Raw genomic sequence first — 26129 nt, 5'->3', positions numbered from 1 at the left:
CGCTACGACCCCATGATCACGATTAGCCCATGATAGAACTCATCGTCACCATGGGTTCATATGAAAATATGATAATAACACAATAATATAAACTAATAAAAATACTTAATAAAAACAGAGTACGTCACAAGAGTATTAAGGTTCAAAGTAAGAAAACTAGCATCCACTGTTACAACAAATAAAAGAATCACGAGATAACGTATGCTTCCTCTTCTTCATTTTTGCGTGCTAAAACGGTCTTCTTAATCTTCTCTCCTTGCTCCTTGCTTGTCACTTGTTGTTGTGAAATGTCTCCCAAGATTGCTTATATAAGAGTCCACAAGAGACAGCGCCGTAAGAAGCCCAATAGAAGTCAAATTAGAAAATCCAGATTCTAAAATTACGACCCCAGGCGGCCGCCTCCATTCCCACGTGGGCGTCTGCTCTCCAGGCGGTCGCCTGCAAGCTCCAGGCGGGCGCCTGCACAATTTCTAGAAAATTCCACTTCTTCTCTTCTGATTTTGCTGATTTCTTCGCACAACTCCCCGCAACTGATTCCAAGTACTTCCATAGGCTTATTATGATGAAATCTCCCTAATTACGCAAGTTATACCCTGAAATACAAAAACACTAGAAAAACGCATCAAATACACAAAAATACTTGATTTCAAGACATCAATTCAAGCCATTATAAGACGTTCTAAGTGGTATAAAATGTCACTTATCACTGTTACATGATGTGTAATAACCAGTGTTTATTATTCTATAAAGTAAATATTGGATGCTTTATTTAGTTGTAACAATTTAGATCAGAAATTTTGTATTCTCTCAAGGAAGAAGCTAAGCTCTCTATTAAGAAAGAGCCTAAAAATTTTGTAGTAAGACATTCTTAATTTGAATATAAAATTAAGTAAGTTTTGAAAGATCTGTGTTCATTATTGTTGCATGTTTAATTTCAGTAGTTGCACATTTCACTACAAGATTAAATTTACTTTGTTCACCACCATTAAAAAATCAAGAAAAGTAGAAAAACACTAAAACACATTCACCCCCTCTCTGTGTGTTATTCATTACCTAACAACACAGTGTCAAGGTACAATGGCAATAAAGAAAAACAGAGGAGCTGTTCTTATGCAAGAATATGAACAATTTGATGCCAAGGTTGATGAGTCAATTACTGACATATATGATAGATTTCTGACACTGTTGAATGATCTATCATTGGTTGGAAAAGAATATGAAAGGGAAGACTCAAACACCAAGTTTTTGAGAGCCCTTCCAGAAGATTGGGATACATATGCCTCAATAATCAGGCATCAATATGATCTTGATTCTTTGACTCTGGATAAAGTGTATGGGATGTTGAAGACTCATGACTTGGAGATTCAGTAAAGAAAGAATAGAAAAGGGTATAAGATGAAGGTCGTGGCTCTTAATGCTGAGACTCACAAAGATACAAAAAAATTGAGTGAGAGGTCAAGGCGAAGGAACATGGTAGAAGAATCAGATACCGATGATGTATCAGATACTGACACAGATACTGACGAGGATTTTGAGATCGATGTGGATGATCCTCAAGTAAAAACTGATTACAAACATACTATCTTAAAAGGATGAACAAATATCTTTGAGAGCTGCTAGGTTATGCGAAGGATATACCAATGTTCGCAATGCTTATAGTATGAGCCTAATATGTGCTTTATATAAAGCACAACTACACAATCAAATAAGGAATCCTATTCTATTACAATAAGAAAACCTATCCATGTATGATTGCTTCTAAGATAAAGTCTTTCACCGTCTTGAGTTCCTGTTTCCTTTTCCTTATCGAAGATCAGCTGATGTGACAAATACTAATTACATCATCCGTTGACATCATCATCCGGTGATATCATCATTCGTTGATATCATCATCCGTTGATATAAGTTCTAATATGAACTTCTGATAGTTTCTGTTGATATCATCAATTTCTTCTAACATTTTTGAACTAGGTCAATGTCCTTGCCTACACTCCTTGGCGGCATGTCCGAACTTTCCACAAGTGAAGCAATTCTCTTTAAACTTCCTTCTCATTTGAAGTTCTTATTTTTCATTTTAGTGCCATGAAGCTGATTTGGGCCCTTATCTTGTGGTCCTCTTTTACGACCTGCATCTTTTGACTCAACAAGATTAGCTGTAAAGGAAGAATGAACAAGTGATGTCTCATTTGTTTGAATTCGATTTTGTTCCTCAATTTTGATATGAGACACGAACTCTTGAAGAGTAAAGTCCTTTTGTTTATGCTTCATCGCATGAACATATGTTTTCCAAGATGCTGGTTATTTCTCAAGAAGACAATTAGCTTAAAATATCTCACAGATTTTCATTCCTTCGGCAATAATATCAGCACACAAATATTCATATTCATGAACTTGTTGAAGAACATGCTTATCATCAGACATAAGAAATTTTAGCCAGCGACTACATGCATATTTCTTATTCCCAAAATCATCGGAACCATGCTTGGTTTTTAAAGCATCCCATATTTCTTTGGCCTTAAAAGATTTACTATAGATTAAATATAAAGCAGCAGTCATATAATGTAATAACATTCCACGACAAGTCTTATTATCCTTTTCAAAATCTCTTTTAGAATTTTCGGGGGCTGAATCATTAGTAAGACAATAATCTAGTCCAATCTGACCCAAAAAAACTCCATCTTATCGGACCACATTTTATAATTTTTTCCATCAAAAGGGTCTAGTTTAGACATATCAGGAATAATAGTATTGGAAGTCATTGTGGTAGATAAGATATGTAATAACACAAAATTCAACTTTAGATGTAAGAAAAGGTAAGAAAGCAAACCGAATAACTTGTGAGAATGTAGGAGTCGTGGCGTGAGTTAACACTGACCTAAAGTTGAATTTGCCCGACTACATACACACGACCTCTTAGAAATCAACCTTCAGGGTAACACGACCACTATTTCTTTGGTGTAGTACAAAGAAATAGATTGAAATCACTTCTGATCATTTCCCAAAAGCATGTTTATATTTATATGAAAGTACGGGAGATAAAAACTTGTTTGTGTGTTCTAAAATAAAGGGAGAGAGCTCCTTTTTATAGGGGTGAAAACTAGTAACTTAAGGATAGTAGAAAGTCATAAGTCACATTATTGATTAAGGGAGGTAAAAAGCCTTAGAATGAAGAGTCTCAAAATGAAAGGTCTTGCAACTAATTAAGAGTCTCAAAACGAAAAAAATTTATAACCAAAAGTCTCACACATCATATTCTTTTGAAGCAAACTTATTTTTAAAATAATATTTATATTATTCCAACATGAAAGTGGTGTATTAGTGAAGTACAAACACGGTTGGAGTGTCAATTTAAGCCAAGTTCCTTATATTTGAACTTAAGAGCCCATTTAAGAAAGCTGTTGGACTTGCTCTAAGAGTCTCTATCTAGCTCTTAAGTAACATTTTATACTAAAATAATTTTTACACTTTCTTTCTCTCCCTTGTTTTATCCTTGTGTCACTTCAATGTACTTTTAAATATAAAATAATATATAAAGAGTAAGTTTAAAGATTATTGTTGTAGATGAACCTACCTTATCTTGCTAGAACCTAATTTTTATAATATTTTTTAAAGAGTGAGGTAAGAGTCTGTTGGAGATGCTCTTTGTTATGGATAAAAAACTAATATATATAATTGCTGTATTTAATATTAAGGAACGTGAGCTTTGAGGCTCGATTTGACTGCTCTTGTGTTTCGTGACTCAATCTGCCTTAACAAGATGCCTACGTACCTTGCTGATTGCCAAGGATCAAGTCAAAAAACGTAGTTCTGATTTGTGGGGTGAGGCCCCTTATATAGATGTTGAGAGTCCTTGAATTGGACTTGGTGTAGGAGACTTGGTGGACAAGCCTCTGAATTAGGATAGACTTAGGAGTCCTAGGAAGTAGGAAGCTGATTCCTTATCCTTTTAGGTCCCCTTGAGGCTAATCTATAAGGATTTATATCCTTATCGGGACTCTTCTCAATAGCTGATTTTTCCCTTATTAATTAATTACGAAATTAATTAATAATCAGGGCTTTTGGGCCTTTTTTATTCCACCAGGCCTGATCCGGTCCATCAGGCTTAACCTTTCTGGTCTGAATATTATACATCTTATTATTGGGCCTAGCAGCCCACAGTTTGTACAATTAATGCAGTATTTAATTATACAATCATAATTTATTTATCCCTATCATTTGCCCCCCAACTTTTGGGAAACATTGATTAGGTTTCGCAGAAGTTAAGTCTATTCGTTCCCTTACAGGGTTTCGTTTTTGCGTAAAGTGTGGAGCGACCTACACATTTACAATGAATCTTCCTTTTATTCAGAAATTATCTTAATTTCCAGGAATTTTTCCCTAATTTTCTGGGATTTTCCCTAATTTCTGGATTTTTCCCTTAATTTCTGGGATTTATCCTAATTTTCTGGGATTTTTCCCTAATTTCTGGATTTTTCCCTAATTTCCGGGATTTTTCCCTAGTTTTCTGGGATTTATCCTTAATTTCTGGATTTTTTCCCTAATTTCTGGGATTTATCCTTTATTTTCTGGATTTATTCCTAATTTCTGAAAATATTAACATTTTTCAGAAATTATTTTAAGGAATTTCCTTATTTTTTTATAATTTTCCAGGATTTTTTCTTCCTTTTCTTTTCTTTTCTTTTTTTTTTTTTTTTATACAATTTTCGACCAGGAATCCATTTGACCAGGATCCTGGTCGAATTAGCCTTCAGATTGCCCTGGTCGACAAGGTTTCGAGCAAAATGCTTTCGACCTCAATTCCTGGTCGAATTTCGGCCAGGATTTTCACCCCCTTTTTTCCTTTTTTTTTTTTTTTTTTTTTTTTATCGACTAGGAATTTTTGTCCCTTTCGGTCAGGATTCCTGTGTTTCTGACCGAATTAACCATCTTTCTTGCCTTGGTCGAAGCTATTTCGAGCAGGATTGGTTCGGCCAGGATTCCTTCATATTTCTTGGTCGAATGGGTCTAAATCCTGATCGAATTAAGTCTGGTTTTGAGCCTTGATCGAATTCTATTCGACCTTAAGCATTTCGATCAGGAATTCTTTTGATTTCTGGTTGAGCTGGGTCAAGAAGCAGGGTTAAAAACTATTCCGGTATTTTCGACCAAGAATTTTGGTCAGAATTCTTTTTCTTGACCGAATTAGCCCCTTTTTTCAGCCTTGGTCGAAGGAAATTCGACCTCAATGCATTCGGCTAGGATCTTGGTGCAAGTCCTCCTCGAATGGGGTCAAGAGTTCAGAATATATTTGTTTTGACCTTGACCCATTTGACCTGGGCCCTTAATTTGGGCTGAATTTTCTGGGACCAACCCTTCAATGGGTTTTTAGTTGATTGGGCCCCTCCCTTATTGGGCTAACTTTTGTTTTTAACTGGGCCTAATATAAAGGCCTTTTTACCTGGGCTTTTTAAACACTTTGGGCCCTTAACTGGGCTTGATTTTTTCAAGGTTTTTCTAGAATTGGGCCTTATTTCTGAGCCCAAATTCCAGGTTCTTCTAAGGTTTTTCTGGATTCTTCCAGAATCTTTTTAAAAATTAAAATTTTTCACTTGGTTTTTCCAGGAATTTCCAGGATAATTCCAGAACCTTCTCTTTGTTGGGCCCAAATGGGCTTTTTAAGGCCCAAATCACCTCTTCTTTGGCTATATAAAGGTGGGTGGGGGGAGTGTTCCTACTCACACTCTTCACTCCTCATTTCACACATTTCTTCCAACTTCCTACTCTCTCTCAACCTTCCTCCCCTAGTTTTCAGCCTCCTTCCTTTCAAAGTTTCCAGGCTTTTCCCAGCTTTACTAATGGCTGACAAGAGTTCTGAGAGGGCGGCCAAGATAGCCTCTGCTTCAAAACGAGGTAAGGATATCGAGATTCGCTCTTCATATATGTCTTTAATTGATATGATTAACACTAGGGGGGATGAATATCCCTCCACTGCACATCTCGACTCTTTTAATCATTGTAATACTTGGCACAACATAGATTTCAATAAACTAAATGCTCGTTATAACGTCCTTCCTCCTCTTAGATTAGTTCCAGTCTCTGGTGGTGATCGTACTTGCCACTGGAGACCCGATACTCTCTTCATTTACACAGATGCCCTTAATGCTGGGCTTAGGTTTCCTTTTCACCCCTTTATTCCTCATTTTTTGGCTGATTTACAAATCAACCCGTGTCAGCTTCCTCCAAACGCCTGGAGGAACATTCTATGTTTTATGGTCTGCTGTCTTAGGGAGGGCTTTCCTCTTTCTGTAGCTGTTTTTAGGAAAGTCTTTCAGTGTTACAATAGTTCTTCCAATATCTGTGGCTGGGTCTATGTCAAGCAAAGGCCCAAAAGCAAACATATCTTTAACAGCGCCTCTATTCCTGATAATAATCAAAATTGGAGGAATAGTTTCGTTGGGTTACGTTGGGAGAATGGTGACTGGGGCACACTTTTTCGATCTTCCTTCGGGAAGGTCAGTGATGGTAGCCTCAAATCCATTCACTTAACTCCTGAAGAAACTATTATTTATAATGGGCTTACTCAGGATGATGGCACCACCACCAGCTGGACTCTCTTAGAGGAGTTTTCCCTGATTCATGTGGGACTATCCTCTATTTCTCAACAGGGTATTTTTCTTCCCTTCTCAATTTTACTTCATTTCATGCATTATTAACATCACTTATTTTGTCCTTTGCTTTGTTTCAGCTGCTAAGGAGATTAACGAGGACAATGTTCCTTTGGTTGAGGAAACAGCTAGGATGAAGAAAGCTCGGCTCGCAGGCCTAGACACCCGGGGAAAGGCCACGGAGCCTATCTTTTTGAAGAAGCACAAAGAGCCTATAGGGGAGGTTTCAACTGAAGGAGCTGGAGGCCATGGTGCTCCTATCACTGCTGCTGCCCCTACTGCTGCTGCCACAGGCGCCTTTCAGCCTCTCTGGGGATTCCGCCGAGGGGACACCGTAGTTGGTTCCACGAAACATGCTTGGGATTGGTCCTACCATAGCGTGACTCCCAAGGATTTTACTGATGTGGTGGCCACCCCTGATCTTGAGAGGATTAAGCTCATGGGAGCTCAGTCTCTGGCTTCGGTATGCCTTCTCTTTTTTAAACTTATTTTTCATTCTTGTAGCATTTTCTTGCCTTATACTTTGTTAATTGCTTTGTTCCAGTCTAACGCCTACTTTCAAGGCGCTGTGAGGCAAGCCGAATCGTGGAAGCGGGCTTCTGATAAGGCCGATAATGCCCTCAGGAGGCAACAGAAGAAGTATACTACCCTGGAGAAGAAGCTTAAGCGCAAGGAGGAAGAACTCGGAGAGTCTAACGCCGAGCTGGTGGTACTTCGGGCGGAGAAGGATAAAGCTATAGACAACTATCTGGACTCGGAGGAGTTTGCCCAATCCATGAGGATTAGGGATGATTCAGTCTTTCCCGGGTTTTTTAGGACTGGTTGGGACACGGCCCTTGGGACCGTGAACGAGGCTTGTCCTGATATTAACCCGGCAGACTACATCTGCCCTGATGACGAGGCTTTGCTACAGAGGTTTCGTACCCGAGTAGTTGTCTCGGACCATGTTCCTCAGGATCCACTCCTTCCTCCTCCCGAGTCTTCTTCCAGACCTGCTGAGGATGACAGCTCATCCTCCTCCTCCGAGACGACAGAGACATCCAGCGAGAGTGGAGAGGATGATAATATGGATGCCGAGGGTACTTCAGCTCCTTAGAGCTTTTTCAGCCCTGCGTGGCTTTCTGTTTTTTATCCTATTTTCGAGACTTTATTTATCGAATTTTTGTAATATCTATCAGATCTATTTCATTTATCACCTTCTATGCTTGCATCCATGCATTTGACTTTTATTTGTTAGGCCACAAACATACTTTGAAGAACTCATGAATTTTGTAAAATTGTCTGGGATTCGTCCCTTACACAAGTAATAATAAACTTCGTAATAAAACTAAAACATATAAATCCTAAGCAAGCAAAGCTTCAAGGTGCTTTTCAACCTACTCGCCATCCTGATGAGTGAGAATCGTATCCGGCTGCCCTACACATAGTAAACCTTCAGGTTTTGTGCATGCCAAGTTCTCGGGACTTCAAATCCATCTATAGTCTCTAGCTTGTAGGTTCCTCTACCTTGAACACTCTTGACTTTGTACGGCCCTTCCCAATTCGGGGCAAGCTTCCCTTTTTGTCCTACACCAGATGCTTCTATCTTCCTCAAGACTAGATCGCCTTGTTTAAAAAACCTTTCTTTAACCCTTAGGTTGTAGTAAAATGAAGCCTTTTTCTGATATTCTACTATCTTTGCATGTGCCTTATCTCGCACTTCATCGATCAGATCCAGGGCTAACCTCTGCCCTTCCTCATTTTCTTCTGCGTTGAAAGCCTGAATCCTTGGAGAGGAATGTGATATCTCCACGGGAACTACTGCTTCTGCCCCATATGCCAACATGAAAGGAGTTGCTCCTGTCGTGACTCTACAGGTAGTCCTATAGGCCCATAATATGGGAAGTATCTCATCCACCCAATTATTTCTTGACTTCTCGATCCTCTTCTTTAGTCCATCCAGGATTATCCGATTTGCTACCTCTGCTTGCCCATTGGCTTGCGGGTGAGCCACAGAGGTGAATCGTAATTCAATTTCATTTTCTTCACAATACTTCTTGAATTCCTCATTGTTGAATTGTGCTCCATTGTCAGTGACGAGGATACGTGGAATTCCATATCGACACATAATGTTTTCCCACAGGAATTGTGTAACCTGCTTAGTAGTGATTTTGGCCAAGGGTTTGGCTTCGATCCACTTGGTGAAATAATCAATGGCTACAATCAGAAATTTCCTTTGTGTCGTGGCCATAGGAAAAGGCCCTAGAATATCCATCCCCCACATGGCAAAGGGAATAGGCGAGTTGATAGAGGTCAGCATCTCGGGGGGTTGTCTAACAACTGGTGCATGCTTTTGACAGCGATCACACTTTTTCACATATTCTTTGGCATCAGCCATTATTTCTGGCCAATAGAAGCCTAAACGGGTTATCTTATGAGCCAAGGCCCTGCCCCCCAAGTGCTGCCCACAAATACCTTCATATACTTCCTCAAGAGCCAAGCGTGCCTCGTCGGGCCTGAGACACCTCAAGTAAGGAACCACGAAAGATCTCTTATACAGAATTCCATCTATCAAGGAGTACCTTAGTGCTCGAATAGTTAACTTCCGTACCTCAGTTGTATCACTTGGCAACCAACCGGTCTGAATGTGAGCCTTGATGGGATCAATCCATGACGTCCCCAAGCCTATGGGAGCCACAAGCTTAACATCTATGCTCCGTGTCTTCAAAACACGGAAGTACACACTTCCTGAACTTTCTTCAATCTCAGACGAAGCGAACTTTGATAGCGCATATGCCTTAACATTTTCTTCCCTTGGAATGTGTTCAACATGGCATTCATTAAATTGGGTCATCACAGCCCTTACTAGGCGGACATACTTAGCCATCGTATCATCCCTTGCCTCAAATTCTCCCTTTACCTGGGATATGATCAGCTTCGAGTCTCCACGGACCTTTAAGTTTTTGACTCTAAGTGTCCCAGCTAGACCAAGGCCAGCTATCAGGGCTTCATACTCTGCCTCATTGTTTGTGGTTGGAAAATCTAACTTCATAGCATACTCAATTAAGAACCCATCAGGGCTTTGCAAAACCAACCCTGCTCCACTGGAATTTGTTTTTGATGCTCCATCAAAATAGAGAACCCAATATTCTTTCTCCTTGTCATTCTTCTCCCTGTCCCCATTGTCGAGTCTCTTGTCTTGAGGTATGGTATCTTCCTGCCCCCCGACTTCTTGGTTGGGTATGGTACATTCCACCACGAAGTCAGCTAGTGCCTGGGCTTTTATGGCCGTACGTGGCTTATACTTGAGATCGAACTCTCCCAACTCTATTGCCCACTTAATCAGACTCCCAATTGCCTTGGGACTGTGAATGATATTTCTCAGTGGCTGATTTGTTAGCACTTCAATCTGGTGAGCTTGAAAATAAGGACGCAGCTTTCTTGAAGCCATTACCAAGGCTAAAGCGAATTTCTCAATAGTTGAATAATTCAACTCTGCACCATGCAAGATTTTGCTGACATAGTATACGGGTTTCTGGACTTTCAGTTCCTCCTTAACCAACACCGCGCTCAAGGCGCTTTCTGAAACAGCCAAGTACAAGAATAAAACTTCACTCAGAACTGGCTTGGCCAACAACGGGGCCTGGCCCATATACTTCTTTAACTCTTCAAATGCCTTCTGATTTTCCTCACTCCATACGAAGTCTTTGATGTTCTTTAGTGACTTGAAAAATGACAAACACTTGTCTCCTGACTTGGAGATGAATCGTCCTAACGCAGCAACCCTTCATGTAAGCTTCTGAACATCCTTAACAGTTTTTGGTGGTTCCATGTCCAGGATTGCCTTTATCTTATCCGGGTTAGCCTCAATTCCCCTCTTTGAGACCATCAGTCCCAAGAATTTTCCAGATCCTACTCCGAAAGCACACTTCGTAGGATTCAACATCATCTTGTGGTACCTCAGGACCTCAAAAGCTTCCCTTAAATGGGCTATATGATCAGTCTTTACTAGACTCTTGACTAACATGTCATCAACATAGACTTCCATAGTCTTACCAATAAGATCCTTAAAAATTCTATTCACCAACCTTTGATAGGTGGCTCCTGCATTCTTGAGACCAAACGCCATAACAAGATAACAATAAACACCAAAGTCAGTGATAAATGATACCTTTGGAATGTCATTCTTATGCATTTTGATCTGGTTGTATCCGCTAAACCCATCCATGAAACTCAGCATCTCATGTCCAGCGGTGGCATCAATCAAGGTATCAATTCTAGGCAGCGGAAAACAGTCTTTGGGGCATGCATCATTCAGATCGATGAAGTCTATACACATCCTCCACTTTCCATTAGTCTTCTTCACCATTACAGGGTTTGCTAACCACTCCGGAAATTGAATCTTCTCAATGAAACCAGCCTCTAAGAGCTTTTCCACTTCCTGCCTTATAGCCTCTTGTCTTTCCGGGGCAAAATTTCTTTTCTTTTGTTTCACTGTCTTCCGGCTTGGATCCACGTTTAGCTTGTGAGTAATTAACTCCGGGTCTATGCCTGGCATATCAGCTGCTGACCATGCAAACACATCACTATTTTCTTGCAAAAATTTCACTAACTTCCCTCTAAGGGGCTCCTCTAATGTGGCTCCAATGAAAGTCATCCTCTCAGGATTCTTGGGATCTAAAGGAACCGAAACCAATTCTTCTGCTGGCCTTCCTCTATTCTCATCATTTTCTCGAACATCCATATCTTCAATAGGAAGAACCTGCCCCCCGACTCCATCTGCCCTCAAAGAGGCCACATAACAGCTTCTAGCCATTTTTTGATCTCCTCTCTCTTCTCCAATCCCGTTTCGGGTGGGAAACTTCATGACTGAATGGTAGGAAGAGGGGACTGCCTTGAAGGCATGTATCCCTGTTCTCCCCATGATAGCATTATAAGTTGAACTAGCCTTTACCACCACGAAATCCAGCATCTGCGTTGCTTGCCTTGGCTCCGTACCTATGGTGGTTGGCAATTTAATTATCCCTTCCACAGGACATTCTACTCCAGCAAATCCATATATCGGCATGTCGGTTGGTGTCAACTGGGAGTCGTTATACCCCATCCTTAGAAAGGTGTCGTGGAGCAAGATATCCACAGAAGCACCATTATCCACAAGGACCCTCTTAACCGGGCTATTTCCTATTTTCGGCGTTATGACCAGCGGGTCGTCATGGGGAAACTTCACACCCTCTAGGTCGGAATCATCAAAAGCCAATGTTACTTCTGTCCTGGCCCTCTTCGGGGCTTCTCCAACAATATGCATAACCTCTCTAGTATATGCCTTTCTGGAATTTTTGGACAATCCAGCAGCAGTTGGACCTCCAAAGATCGTGTTTATCACAGGCCCTCGAGGTCTCGGCCCTCCATAAATGGTGTTTATAACTGGTCCTCTAGGTTGGGGATTCCGCCCCTGATCATCTTGGTCCCTCCTACGATGTTCAAAGTTCTTCCTTCCATTATTATTTCTGTCTCCTCCATCTCCAGTATACTTGTTCAATCTTCCTTTTCGAATCAAAAACTCAATTTCATCTTTCAACTGCCTACACTCATCGGTGTCATGGCCAACATCTTTGTGAAACCTGCAATACTTGCCCTTATCTAGCTTGGCGGGATCAGCCTTCAAGGGCTTAGGCCAGCGAATATCTCTGTCTTTCTCAATCTCCATCAAAATCTGACTTCTGGGAGCATTCAGCTTAGCGTATTCAGTGAACTTTTGCCCAGGTCCTCCCTTCTTGGGGGTTGAATCAGGGTTTTGTTCAGTTCTAGGATATTTGTCCTTAGCGATATACTCCAAATCAGTTTTTCGTTTCTTGCCTCCAGTGGGCTCATTACTTACTACGGTCTTCCTCATACTTTCTTCAACCTTGATATACTTCCCTGCCCTCTCTTGGAGCTGCAACATGCTCTCAGGGGGTCGTTTGGCCAAAGACATCTTGAAAAACTCATCCCTAGTTCCTTGTTGCAGTGCTATCATGGCTACCTTATCATCAAGGTCTGGGACTTTTAAAGCCTCCTTTGTAAAACGATTCAGGTAATCTCTTAAGGATTCCTTAGCTCCCTGCACAAGACTCATAAGAGATGCTGAACTTTTCTCATGGACTCTTCCACTGATGAATTGCTTAATAAAAGCCTGACTTAATTCTCTGAATGATCCAATAGAATTTGGGGGTAGGCGACTGTACCATCTTTGAGCCATACCCGACAGGGTTTGAGGGAAGGCCCGACATTTTATAGCATCATTCACGGGTTGCAGCAGCAGTGCATTAGAGAATGTCCTAACATGATTAGCGGGGTCTCCCGTGCCATCATAGGCTTTGATAGTGGGCATCTTGAATTTCCTTGAGATATGGGCATTCATTATCTCTTCTGTGAAGGGTGGAGTTGGATCGTCAGGATCTCCAAGGGGAAGGAGATTGCTTGGATCAGTTCTTGGGACAGCAGCCCTTCTTCTTACCGGACCATCCAGGTCTATGATAGGAGGAGGATTTCTCCCCCTAGGAGGTATGTGGGATCTGGTGGCTTGGTGAGCCTCCAAATCACGCCTCAGCCTTTGGATTTCAGCCTCATGAGCCCTGATCTTTTCCTGCACTTCTTGGGGATTCGCCCCTGGGGTGCTTTGGGGGCGTTGCCTTCCATCGGCCATTGGCTCTTTTCCAGGACGCCTCCTTCTCGGGGCCACTTCATCATCCGAAGATTCGGAGTCTCTCTCAGTGTATGGACCAGAAAATTCCCGATCCTCAGGGATAGGATCCAAACCTCGTATATAGGGGGGCGACCGCCCTCGTGCTTCGCTTCGCCCAGCATATCCGCTTCCTCCAACCTCAGGGTGAAGGGGCATCCCATAAGGGGGGTTAGTAGTAACAATAGTTGAATATTCATACCCGACGGGTCGAGAATTCACAGGTATATGTATTTGTTGAACTTGAGGATTCGTATCTTGAATAGTCGGGGGAGTTGTCCCTTGTGGCTGAGGTTGAGTTGCCCCTGTCTGGGCTTCCCCCTGAGTAGATGCATAAGTTGAATGGGGAGGAACCTCCACGGTTGATAAAATCACCTGGGTTGTCTCTGATGGTGTTCCTTCCTCTAGAGCTCCAATTGTTCTCCGTGTTCTCGCCATGGTTGTTGTTGCTTCCCACAGACGGCGCCAAATGTTATGGATAAAAAACTAATATATATAATTGCTGTATTTAATATTAAGGAACGTGAGCTTTGAGGCTCGATTTGACTGCTCTTGTATTTCGTGACTCAATCTGCCTTAACAAGATGCCTACGTACCTTGCTGATTGCCAAGGATCAAGTCAAAAAACGTAGTTCTGATTTGTGGGGTGAGGCCCCTTATATAGATGTTGGGAGTCCTTGAATTGGACTTGGTGTAGGAGACTTGGTGGACAAGTCTCTGAATTAGGATAGACTTAGGAGTCCTAGGAAGTAGGAAGCTGATTCCTTATCCTTTTAGGTCCCCTTGAGGCTAATCTATAAGGATTTATATCCTTATCGGGACTCTTCTCAATAGCTGATTTTTTCCTTATTAATTAATTACGAAATTAATTAATAATCAGGGCTTTTGGGCCTTTTTTATTCCACCAGGCCTGATCTGGTCCATCAGGCTTAACCTTTCTGGTCTGAATATTATACATCTTATTATTGGGCCTAGCAGCCCACAGTTTGTACAATTAATGCAGTATTTAATTATACAATCATAATTTATTTATCCCTATCACTCTTAACCTTTAAATTAGAGCAAGTGCAATGCAAGATGCAAAATAAATATAGCTATTTATATAATTTGGCACTAAAAACTATCTTTTGGTGATAAAATAAAACTTCAACTTCGATACTAGATGTATTTTGAAACCAATTTTTTCTTAATTTACCTAAATTTTGTCATCTTCCCTTAAATTTCATTTAAAGCGCAACAAAATCTATCTCGTTTGCAGTAGTTTGATGATATGGATAGATGCATAAATCCATTCTTAATTTCAAATTTTAAAATTAAGGATACATATATGTATATTTACATTAAGTATAGAATTCTTTTGAAATTGAGAGTTTTGACCTCTGTTATAGAAATCGGCCGATTTTTCAAAAATCGTCGATAAATCGCTCAAAATCGGTTAAAATTATTTGTCCGATTTAACCGATTTTGGATAAATCGCCAATAAATCATCCGATTTTTGAAAAATCGTCTGATAAATCGCAAATCGATAACTCAACCGAATAAATCCGATTTCTGAAATTTGTAACATTGGTTTTGACATTTAATTTTAAGATATAGAAATGGCACCCTTAGTAGTATTGCTCTTATAAAATTTGAGGCAACACTATACAAGCCCATTATTAATTGCCTGTAACCAGAATCCGGTGAAACAAAGAAGCCCATAAAACAAGCTCGGATTTGAGATTATCTAAATCATAAATCAGGCCCATAAGCACACTAAATCTACCATCGCCGCTCCGAAGGATCTAGAAGTCACAACACTATATAATCATCATACACACACACACACTTCAAATTTACACACTAATCAATTCTCTGAACACTCCTTTTAAGTTCTAATGGCAGACGAAGCGAAAGCTAAAGGCAACGCAGCCTTCTCCGCCGGAAAATTCGCCGACGCAATCACTCACTTCTCCGATGCAATTAACTTATCTCCGACCAATCACGTCCTTTATTCCAACAGATCCGCCGCGCACGCTTCTCTAGGTCAATACTCTGATGCTTTAATCGACGCGAAAAAAACCGTTGAGATTAAACCGGATTGGTCTAAAGGTTACTCTCGGCTGGGCGCGGCTTATCTGGGGCTTCGTAATTATAAAGAGGCGGTTGAGTCGTATAAGAAAGGTCTTGACTTTGACCCCAATAATGAAGCTTTGAAATCCGGGTTAATTGATGCGGAGGCTGGTTTGACCCGACCCGAACCGAAACAATCCGGGTCGCCGTTTGGGGATGCGTTTGGGCCGGAGATGTGGACCAAGTTGACGTCGGATCCGAAGACCCGGGGGTTTATGCAGCAGCCTGATTTTGTGAATATGATGAAGGATTTGCAACGAAACCCGAATAATTTGAATATGTACTTGCAGGATCCTAGGGTTATGCAATCGCTTGGGGTGTTGTTGAATATTAATATTCAAACTACGACGCCGGAGGAGATGGATGTGGGCGATGTTGCGGAGCGGAAGAGGCCGGCTGAGGAGAAGAAAGAGGAGCCTGTTAAGGTTAAGGAGACGAAGAAGGAGCCTGAGAAGGAGGAGGTTTCAGAGGAGGAGAGGGAGGTTAGGGAGAGGAAGGCGGAAGCGCAGAAGGAGAAGGAGGCAGGGAATGCAGCTTATAAGAAGAAGGAATTTGACACGGCGATTCAGCATTATAGTAAGGCTATTGAGTTGGATGATTCGGATATCTCGTTTGTTACGAATAGGGCTGCTGTGTATTTGGAGATGGGCAAGGTATGTTTTTGAAGGTTTTAGGTTAATTTTTTTTTTTTTTTTATCTTTTTGGTGTTTTGTTGGTGTGTGATTGTGATTGTGCATAGTTGGTAATAAGTTGTTGATAATATGAGCACTGTAAAACCCCTTAAAATATAGGAATTTTACTTAACTATTCTATCTTGCATTGTTTACATAGATATTATCTGATATTAGGAAAAGCACTGATGTTGTAGAGTCTTGTTACCAATTTGCATGGGTAGAGTTTAAATCTTTTTGATGAATGCTGTTCGTGCTTGTTTTTGCTCCGTGATTGTGCTCATTTGGCAATATGTTATTTTACCATCAATGTTGAGAGTCTGTCTAAAAAAGCTTTATATATCATTATGTCTACCATCATGGATACATTGAGAAGAGGTTTAGTTTGTGTTTGTCCTCCCACTAATTAAATACAATCCTTTTGTTGGGACGTTACAGTGCCATCTTGTTAATAAATAGCTATCTTTAGTATGTACAGTTGGTTCTGCTTTAATCTGTAAGTTCCAGTTATTCATCATCAGCGGAATTTTGCGGTTACAGCTAAAAAGAACCTAGGTTACAAGCTGAAATGAAATTCAGTTACAATTTGAGTTAAAAAGGTTGGATGTGGATATATATTCGTTTTGAGGAAAGCCAATTTACCCTTGCAACATGTGATATAGTTGTAAGTCATTAAGTACGTAAATTTAACAATCTGTATGGTTTAAACTTCACTTTGAAACGAAAATACATCTACCCAGTGTCAGACCTAGTAAGTAACCAGGGTTTAGGCTTAAAGATCACGTACCCTCAAACTTCAAATTTTAGTCGCATTTATAAATTACTGATTGTAGGTTATTATATATATTATATATTCAAAGAAGCATGGTGCCTTTAACCTCTAATTACTTGGGAAAGATAGAAAAAGGTGTTTACGAGGCTTCAAGTCGATTGATCTCTATAACTTTTGTGTCTAAAATAAGTTGAATTAGGTCTTTAAAATATGACAAGTGTACTTCAGATCTCACTAGAATATTTCAAAATTTCAAGTGCAATTTGGCTCTCCCTCAGACTATTACTGGTTTGCTAATGCTTCTACTTGTAAATAGTACTAATAACTTAAAGTTTTTACATTTTTAAAATAAGTGCAACATGCCCCACGAATCAATTCCCCGTCTATTACACTTATTGTGGTTGCACACGTCAATCGGAGTTAGTTAGATTCTGATAATTTTCTACTAATTCGAACTCATTGATTCCAGTACGAGGAATGCATTCAAGATTGTGACAAGGCTGTTGAAAGAGGAAGAGAACTTAGGTCGGATTATAAAATGGTTGCCAGGGCTCTGACAAGAAAGGGTACTGCGTTGGTGAAGATGGCCAAAACCTCAAAGGACTTTGAACCTGCTATTGAGGCATTCCAGAAAGCGTTGACTGAGCATCGTAACCCAGACACATTGAAGAAACTAAATGATGCCGAGAAAGCAAAGAAAGACCTGGAACAACAAGAGTACTTTGATCCAGAATTAGCAGATGAGGAGCGAGAGAAAGGTACTGTTATATTTTACTTTTTACTTTTCTGCCAAGGATCTGTTTGACAGCCTCTCATAAATTGTAATCAAGGATTCCTTGTACTGCTTTATTAACTTATGTCTATTCAGGCAATGAGCTGTTCAAACAACAAAAGTATCCAGAAGCAATTAAGCAATACACAGAAGCTTTGAGAAGGAATCCCAAGGATCACAAGGTAACTACCCTTGGTTATGGCTTTTTATTTCATATTATTGTTCGATATAGAGTGCATCTGTTTGCTATAGTGTTAAGATGCACTTCCGTTTGTTTTATTCCAGGTGTACAGCAACAGGGCTGCTTGCTACACGAAACTTGGTGCGTTGCCCGAGGGATTGAAAGATGCAGAAAAATGTATTGAGCTTGATCCGACATTTGCTAAGGGCTATACCAGAAAAGGTGCCGCACAATTTCTCATGAAAGATTATGACAAAGCTTTGGAAACATATCAAGAGGGACTGAAACACGATGCTCGCAACCAAGAATTGCTAGATGGTGTTAGGAGGTATGTTACATTACAAAGTTTGGTTTTAGTTGAGCTGATGCTGTTAGTAAAACCCCCAGGTGCTAATTAACAGATCATTTTTTATCCCTTGCAGATGTGTAGATCAGATTAATAGAACTGGTCGTGGAGATCTCAGCCCTGAGGAATTGAAGGAGCGACAGGTTAAAACAGAGTTCCCAAGTTTTGTGTTTTTTGTTATGATGCAGAAAACTTGATATTTTATTATAACTTCGTTTCATTTTTTTTGCAGGCCAAGGCAATGCAGGACCCCGAGATCCAGAATATTCTCTCCGATCCTGTCATGAGACAGGTATTTTATTAGCAAATAATGTTAGGTTTGATAAAACCTGCTACACATTAGACTTGGGATTCACTTTTAGTGTGGTATTTGTGGCACAGGTATTGGTTGATTTACAGGAGAATCCTAAGGCTTCGCAGGACCATATGAAGAACCCTGCAGTGATGAGCAAGATCCAGAAGTTGATAAGCTCAGGAATTGTTCAGATGAAATGAGATATTTGAGCAAAATAGTCAGCTTCTTGATTGTGGTGAAATTCATACGTAGGATTTGACAATGGAGCATCACGATATCTTGAGTTTTGCCTAATGTATTATGGTTTTGAATGTTTTCAATTGATGCGTCTGTATTTGCAACGAGATTTTGAACTACATTATTTTCTGTTTCATTCTGTTGGTTAATTATTAGATGAGCATGTCTGTTTATTGGGCATTGCTGTACTGAAATTCTTTTTTAAGCAAAATGTTTTCTTTTTGCTAAGTTAAATATCTCTACAAAGAGCATGTCCGTACAAACTGACGATGTGCTCCAAAGATTGTCTGGGGCAGAAGAGTAGAGATAGGTTGTTAAGAGAGGAGAATAGAAATAATATAAGAAAATGAGTGGATGGAAAACACGGTTTTCTGATTTATAAGTAGGACTTGGAAAATATTGGAAAACAGTTTTGTTTTCTAATCTAAGAAAACAGCTTAGAAAATAGAAAATAGCATCGTTCTAACCTAATATTTTTTTTATATAAGATATGATATTTTTTTATGAAAATATATGAATATTATTAATAGTAATACAATTAAATATTATTAATATTAATACATTTGTTTTGAATTAAAGACAAAACCAACTCGTATAAAAATTAAAAGTTTTATATTAATGAATTAATCATAAATAAATTGTTAACATAATAATACATAAAAGTTGATATAAAATATAAATATTGAAAATTATATAAATATAATTAAATACTTTAAAAACAAGTTTTCATAATATAATTTTTGTTAACAATAACATTATTTATAATTATTTATTGATTACATAAAAAAATTATATATTTTAAATTGAGAAGTGTCCATATATATTTTCTATTTTTTTGTTTAAATTAATTTGGAACATGTTTTCTCATTTTTTAATAGTTTTCTTAGAAATAGAAAAGTGAGAAAATTTTAGAAAATTGGAAAAAAGAAAACTAGAAAATTTTTCTCTAAATAAAAAACCCCTTAATCTTTCTGGTGTTCCGGAATTTAGGTCAAAGGAGGAGAGGAAGTGATAAAAATAGGGGCATGTTTGGAGATGATCTTTCCTAATCTTCCCACTTTTGAGAAGAAATTTTTTAAAAAAAATAAAGAAATTTTGTCTTTTAACCAATTCTGGAAGATGATTTTTTCAAATCTTTCCAATTCTTTGAAAAAAAATAAAAGAAACTTTCTCTCTGAACTATTTTTCTTTCTCAGTAAAAACTTGGGAGAACGGGAATATATTTTTTTTAAATTCTCCCTCCTTGTCCTAGCTTGTCTCCTTTTTTAAATTCTGTAAGGGCAAATTTTTCACATTCTGACTTTTTTTTGGCCAAAACCTGTAAGCCCATTTCCCTTGGAGGCTAGAGCCCTGTTTTCAACGTTCTTAACTTGAATTTTAAAGAGAAGTTAAATTACGTTATAAATAGTACTAGTGTGTATATAATGAATATCAAAAGATACCTTATTTTCTATTCATGTTTTTTTGGAATCGAGTCTTGGAAGAAAGATACACTATATTTTTATTTATTTTCTCTCTTGCAACAACTATAAATGTAATATAATATATAAAGTGCTATCTTTGTAATTTATTTTCTAAAGTCCCGCAATTGTATACAATTATGAAATTGTAGTGTGTACATTGGCATTTTCTTAAAGAATCAGAAGACACCCAGCTCGGCAATATTCAACAATAGTTTTGACCTTCAAAAACTGCCACACAGGATCTTGTATTGTCTGTTGTCTGGAGTCTCCTTACCCCCACCCCCGCCCCCACCTCAAGTATGAGTCGTGAGTGTGTGCGGGGGTGATAAGTATATTATTAATGTACTATTTTAATTAGTTAGTACGTTATTTTCTCTTTTATGTTTATTTCTGCAGTTTTTATAATTGTGCAGTTTGTTAAGAAGATTTTTTGAGATTTGCTATTAAATAGAATAAATTAGGTTACAAGTCAGAATATTACGATATGTCATCACGAATAAGCTGAATCGAGCGAAAATCTTTTTATATGGGAAACATGTACAAGCATTTGGTCACAAAATTGTTGTAAATCAATTAGAGACCTTTGTAATTAATGCTAATGTGTAGATTTTTAGTATAAATAGACCCTCCACATCGCATCTCTTGTATCTCTCTTCTCCCTTGTATCCAAGATTTGTATCCAAGATTTTATTAAGAGTAAAATGCAAGTCGTGTACCTGAACTTTAAGAATGGTGCAATATGTGTACCTCAACTTTAGAAATAGCAAGATGTGTATTCGAACTAAAGAGAGAGGTGCATATTGTGTACCTCAACTTTAGAAATAGCAAGATGTGTACTCGAACTAAAGAGAGAGGTGCATATTGTGTGCTTCTGTTAAGTGCTCCGTTAAAAAGGTTTGTCTGAGGGCTTTCTTGTCATTTCACATCACATCAGTTGCATTATTGATTTAAGGACAGTCTTGATCAATTTTGTCACCATTTCTATTATTGTAAAAGTATTATATCCCCCCTAATCCATGCCTTAAGCTTTGTGTTCTGTATGTTTTTTGTTCATTTCAATGACCTGGTGTGTACGATCAGCGGGAGATAATGAAGTCTTTCACCCACATGAGACCCCCGATAATGAAGTGCCGCAACATAGCAACTGCGGGCCATTTTCTGATCTCATCTCGCTTCTCCAACACCGTTCCTAGTTGGGAACTTCAGTACCATGTGGTAGGTTGATCGCACAGCCTTAAAAGCATGGATCCCTGTTCTACCCATGATATCATTGTAGGTAGAGGCTGCCTTGACAACCTGAAAGTTCAACATCTGTGTGGCCTCCCTGGGCTCTTCCCTGATAGTTACGGGAAGTTGTATTGCTCCTTCGACTTTGCATTCCACATGATTAAATCCGTAGATGGGTGTATCGGATGGAGTTAGTTGAGAATCATTGTAGCCCATCCTTATGAATGTGTCATGGAACAGAATGTCCACGGAAGCTCCATTGTCCACTAGGACCCTCATAACAGGACAATTTCCAATTATCGGAGTGATAACCAGAGGATCATCCTGAGAAAATTTCAAACCTTAAAGGTCCGGGTCACCAAATTCAAGCGTCATCTCTGACTTAGAACACTTAGATGGCTCTCCAACTATGCTCATTACTTCTCTTGCATAAGCTTTTCAGGAGTTTCTTGTAGTACCAGCTGATATAGGTCCTCCTGAGATCATATTGATTACTAGCCCTCAGGGCTGTGGGTTGCGATATCTGTCGTTACCTCTCCAATCGTCATCTCTTCGATCATTATCTCTCTTTTGGCCTCCGGCCTCTTCACCCTTGGTGAAACGTCCAAACTTTCCCCTTCGGATCAGATACTCAATCTCATCCTTGAGTTGCCTACAATCGTCAGTATTATGACCGATATCTTTGTGAAACCTGCAGTATCGACTCTTGTCTCTTTTCTCGGGGTCCCCCCTTAGTGGCTTCGGCCATTTGAACTCTTTGTCCTTCTCAATTTCCATAAGGATTTGGCTCCTTGGAGCGTTCAACCTCGCATACTCAGCAAACCTAGGTTGCTGATTCTTCTTAGAAGAGGGGGAGTCAGAGCTTTTGCCAAATCGTGGATACTTGTCCTTAGCGTCGTACTCCTAATTCGTCTTCCTCTTCTTGTTTCCAGTAGGTTCATTATTCACAGCTGTCTTATTCATACTCTCCTCCACCTTGATATACTCTTCGGCTCTATCCTGGAGCTACAACATACTTTCGGGAGGGCGCTTAGCCAGGGACATCTTAAAGAACTCGTCTTCAGTCCCTTGCTGTAGAGCTATCATAGCTACCTTATCATCAAGATCAGGGACCTTCAAAGCCTCCTTCGTAAATCGATTCAGATATTCTCTTAGGGACTACTTTTCTCCGTGGATTATGCCCATGAGAGATGCTGAACACTTCTCATGCACTCTGCCACTTATGAATTGCTTGATAAAAGCTTGGCTCAAGTCCTTAAAGGATCCACTAGAGTTTGGGGGAAGACGACTGTACCACCTTTGAGCCATACCCAATAGGGTTTGAGGGAAGGCCCGCACTTAATAGCGTCGTTCACGGGCTCTAGCAACAGGGCGTTAGAGAACGTCCTAACATGATTAGCAGGGTCGCCAGTACCATCGTATGCTTTGATGGTAGGCATCTTGAACTTCCTTGATATGTGAGCATTCATTATCTCATCAGTGAATGGTGAGTTTGGATCATTAGGATCTTCTAGGGGCATAAGATCACTTGGATCAGCCCTTGGGGCAACTTCCCTTCTTGGTATTGGACCATCCAGGTCTATGATTGGGGGATGACCTCTCCGTCTTGGAGCAAGTGGGGGTCTTGAAGTCAGTTGTGTCTCCAGGTCACGCTTCAGCCTTTGGTTCTCAGCTTCATGAGCCCTGATCCTCTCTTGAACATCTTGGGGATTCGTCCCTTGAGTGCTCCTGGAGCGTTGTTCAGTATCAGCCATCGGCTCTTTGCCAGATTGTCTCCTTCTTAGAGCGACATCATCATCTGATGACTCAGAGTCTCTTTCAGTATAAGGTCCGGAAAATTCTTGATCCTCCGGAATAGGAGCCAAGCCACGTATGTATTGGGGCATCCGCCCTTGTGCTTCACTCCTATTAGAGTGTCCACTCCCTCCAACTTCGGGGTATAGAGGCATCCCGTAAGGGGGGTTAGTAGTCACAATTTTCGAGTACTCATACCTAAGGGTTGAGAGTTCACAGGTGCGTGTAGCTGCTGAAGTTGGGGATTCGTCCCTTGAGGAGCCTGGGGATTCGTCCCTTGTGGCTGAGCCTTAGTTGCCCCTACCAGGGTTCCTCATCGATTGGAGGCATAAGTTGAGTGTGGTGGTACTTCCACCGCTGATGCAATTTTTCGCGGTGGAATAAGAGTGTATGTCCCACTATTATTTCTACATCGTGTGTTCACCATGGTTGTTGTAGTCTTCCCACAGACGTCGCCAAATGTTGTGGAAAAAAACCTGAGTACTTTAGTATTTAATGCTAGGGTTGGTGAGCTTCGAGCTTTAATGGTTGTTCTTGTATTCGGGACTATCGGTCCTTGCAAGATGCCTACGTATCTCTGTGTTGTAGAGAATCAAGCCAAAAACATAGTTCTAGGTTGAGGGATATAGCCCTTTATATAGAGGTGAGTCTAGGGTTAGACTTCTACTGGGAGACTTGGTGGACAAGTCTCCAACTTAGATGGTGATTAAAAGTCCTATTGATGAAGGAGCTCCAGAACCTTCTGTGTAGGATTTTGAGTCTGTTTAGAACGCACGTCTCTACTCTTCTAGCCGTATCGGGCCTAGTCTGTGAACAGCTTGTGTTTGTGGACCTTGACGACCTCAGCTAGTGGGCCTTGTCTACATGGGCCATCTTGAGTCTGCTATGAGTTCGACCAGACAGGTCTATACTGGACTTTTAGACAAGAAGCCCAAGTATAATTAATGCGACATTTAATGTGTATTTAGGATGTATTTTCTATCCATATCAGGAAAGCACAATATTTTGTTCCCGTTTGATGAGTCAACGAAAGGCATAAGCTATGTTTGTCGGGCCGTCAGGTAGAACGAGACCCGTTATACGAAAGAAGGACTTAATTAAAAGGGATTGAGAATAATAAAATTTGAGGATTATATTAATTTATGATAAATGTTGAGTCCTCTGTGTGTTTCTGTTGTTTGGGTTCGTAATGGAGAAAGTTATATCGTTATTTGGATTATCGGGTAATTGTTACTCGCGTAATCAGCTATTACAAGGGGAATGATGTGTTTAAGTATACCAATATGAAATGTGTTTGATGTTATTGTGTGGAAATATATTATTTTAAAGTTACGAGTATAAATCTGTGATTCACGAGTTTTTTAAATATTTTTAAGGGATTTATTTGGTAAAAATAGGGATTAATTGATCCTTATATATTTTTATAAAATGATTAAAATATGATCAAGGTGCGAAATTTATTTTATTATCTCTGTAATAGTCCTAGAGACTTTCTAAAAATGATGATTGGAATTATTTTGATCTTCCGATATTTTGAAATGATTTTTAGAAGCTTATTCTTATTTTTAGTTAATTACTTGCAAAATCAATATAAAATGATCCATTTACTCAAAAATTATTTTAAAAACACGAGGCAGAAGCTAATTTTCATGCTTCTTAAATAAAAATATTATTCTTGGCATTTCTATACTTTTCAGAATTTATTTGAATTATTGAGTCATGATTTGCTCTAAATAAAAGAAAAAGAAAGAAGTGGAAATTTGTTAATTACTGTTTTACCCTTAATGTAATATATACTCCTTCCCCATCCTCTCTCTCTCTCTCTCTCTCTCTCTCTCTCTCCGTTCACCACTGTATGTGGGTGGTTTTCAATTTTGAGGCCATCCTTGTGGTGTGATGTATAAAATTATATCTAACCGCAAGCGCACAATGCCTATTGGTAGTACAAAGTGGCAGGTGCAGGTCGTATCCACAAGAAGACTAAGTTTTAAGAATTTCAATTTAACCGTAATTAATTATTTCCGAGAGAAGAACGAATGTTGTAGGTTTTTAACTAGCTTACTAATGCAAATTAAATATATTTTTAAATCAATTAACTAAAGGTCTAGGGTGATGCGGGTTCATTATGTTTACACCAACTAATCATAAAAGTATAGCAATTTAGTGGGTCAAGTAATTAAAATAAAAGTTAATCTTTCCCAAACATTAACACTTCCAGAAATCCAGTGATGCTTCCGCTCTCACTTTCAATTCTGCTATCGTATGTGTGCCTCTAGTGAGTAAAATCTACCGATCTATTATCCCTATTGCATACAGATAATCTATGATATTGGCCATTTTACACAGATTAAGTACTAAAACATATCGACTAGAATTACTTTTTACCCATTAAACAACGAATCAAATTAAAGCATATTCATGGTGCAAACATGGCTTCCCTTTGCGCCCTAGAATTAAACTACTTACTCATGCGAGATACAAAAGCAATAAAAACAATGTTGAACGCCATGTAAAACAGATACTAATAAAATGAGAATAGATAGGAATACCTTTATCTTTTAGATTAATGAAGAAATCAATATCCAAGCTGGAACAAAGTGTTATCAAAGAGATGAAGAAACTCAAAACTCTAGCTCTGTAATAGTACGTCCGTATGTATCTCTGTGTATCTCCATAATAATAAAATCTCAAGTCTAGTCTAATAATAAAAGTATTTTATTATTCTAATCAAATTACAAGTGAGAATTCTAGACCGAGTAAGATTCTGTAATTAAAATTCGTAGTTGTCTGTTCTCTGCAATTTTTGGGCTTTCCAGCTAGATTCCCCTTACTGGACCATCTCTGAATTAAAGTAAATCCCGTGGGTTTTGCGTGGACTGTAAGATCGTCGAAAACAAAATTTTGAAACTCAAGAT

At 39.3% G+C, this 26129-nt stretch overlaps 2 protein-coding genes across 2 annotated transcripts; both read left to right on the top strand.

Annotated features, from left to right (window-relative positions):
• Positions 1–5770: 5770 nt before the first annotated feature.
• On the top strand, positions 5771–14940 carry LOC141665384 (uncharacterized). Its single transcript, XM_074471371.1, has 4 exons — positions 5771–5889; positions 6725–7107; positions 7189–7353; positions 14935–14940. The coding sequence occupies exons 1-4, from the start codon at positions 5835–5837 to the stop codon at positions 14938–14940; spliced, it is 609 nt and encodes a 202-aa protein (XP_074327472.1). The 5' UTR covers positions 5771–5834.
• A 137-nt stretch (positions 14941–15077) lies between these two features.
• LOC141664272 (hsp70-Hsp90 organizing protein 3-like) lies at positions 15078–18924 on the top strand. The gene is made up of 7 exons (XM_074470192.1): positions 15078–16109; positions 17369–17657; positions 17768–17853; positions 17957–18180; positions 18275–18341; positions 18431–18490; positions 18580–18924. The coding sequence occupies exons 1-7, from the start codon at positions 15222–15224 to the stop codon at positions 18691–18693; spliced, it is 1728 nt and encodes a 575-aa protein (XP_074326293.1). The 5' UTR covers positions 15078–15221; the 3' UTR covers positions 18694–18924.
• The last annotated feature ends 7205 nt before the right edge of the window (positions 18925–26129 follow it).

This window comes from Apium graveolens, chromosome 6, assembly GCF_009905375.1.
Source record: "Apium graveolens cultivar Ventura chromosome 6, ASM990537v1, whole genome shotgun sequence".
In the NCBI taxonomy this organism is placed as follows: Eukaryota; Viridiplantae; Streptophyta; class Magnoliopsida; order Apiales; family Apiaceae; genus Apium; species Apium graveolens.
This window is presented reverse-complemented; position numbering and strand designations above follow the sequence as displayed.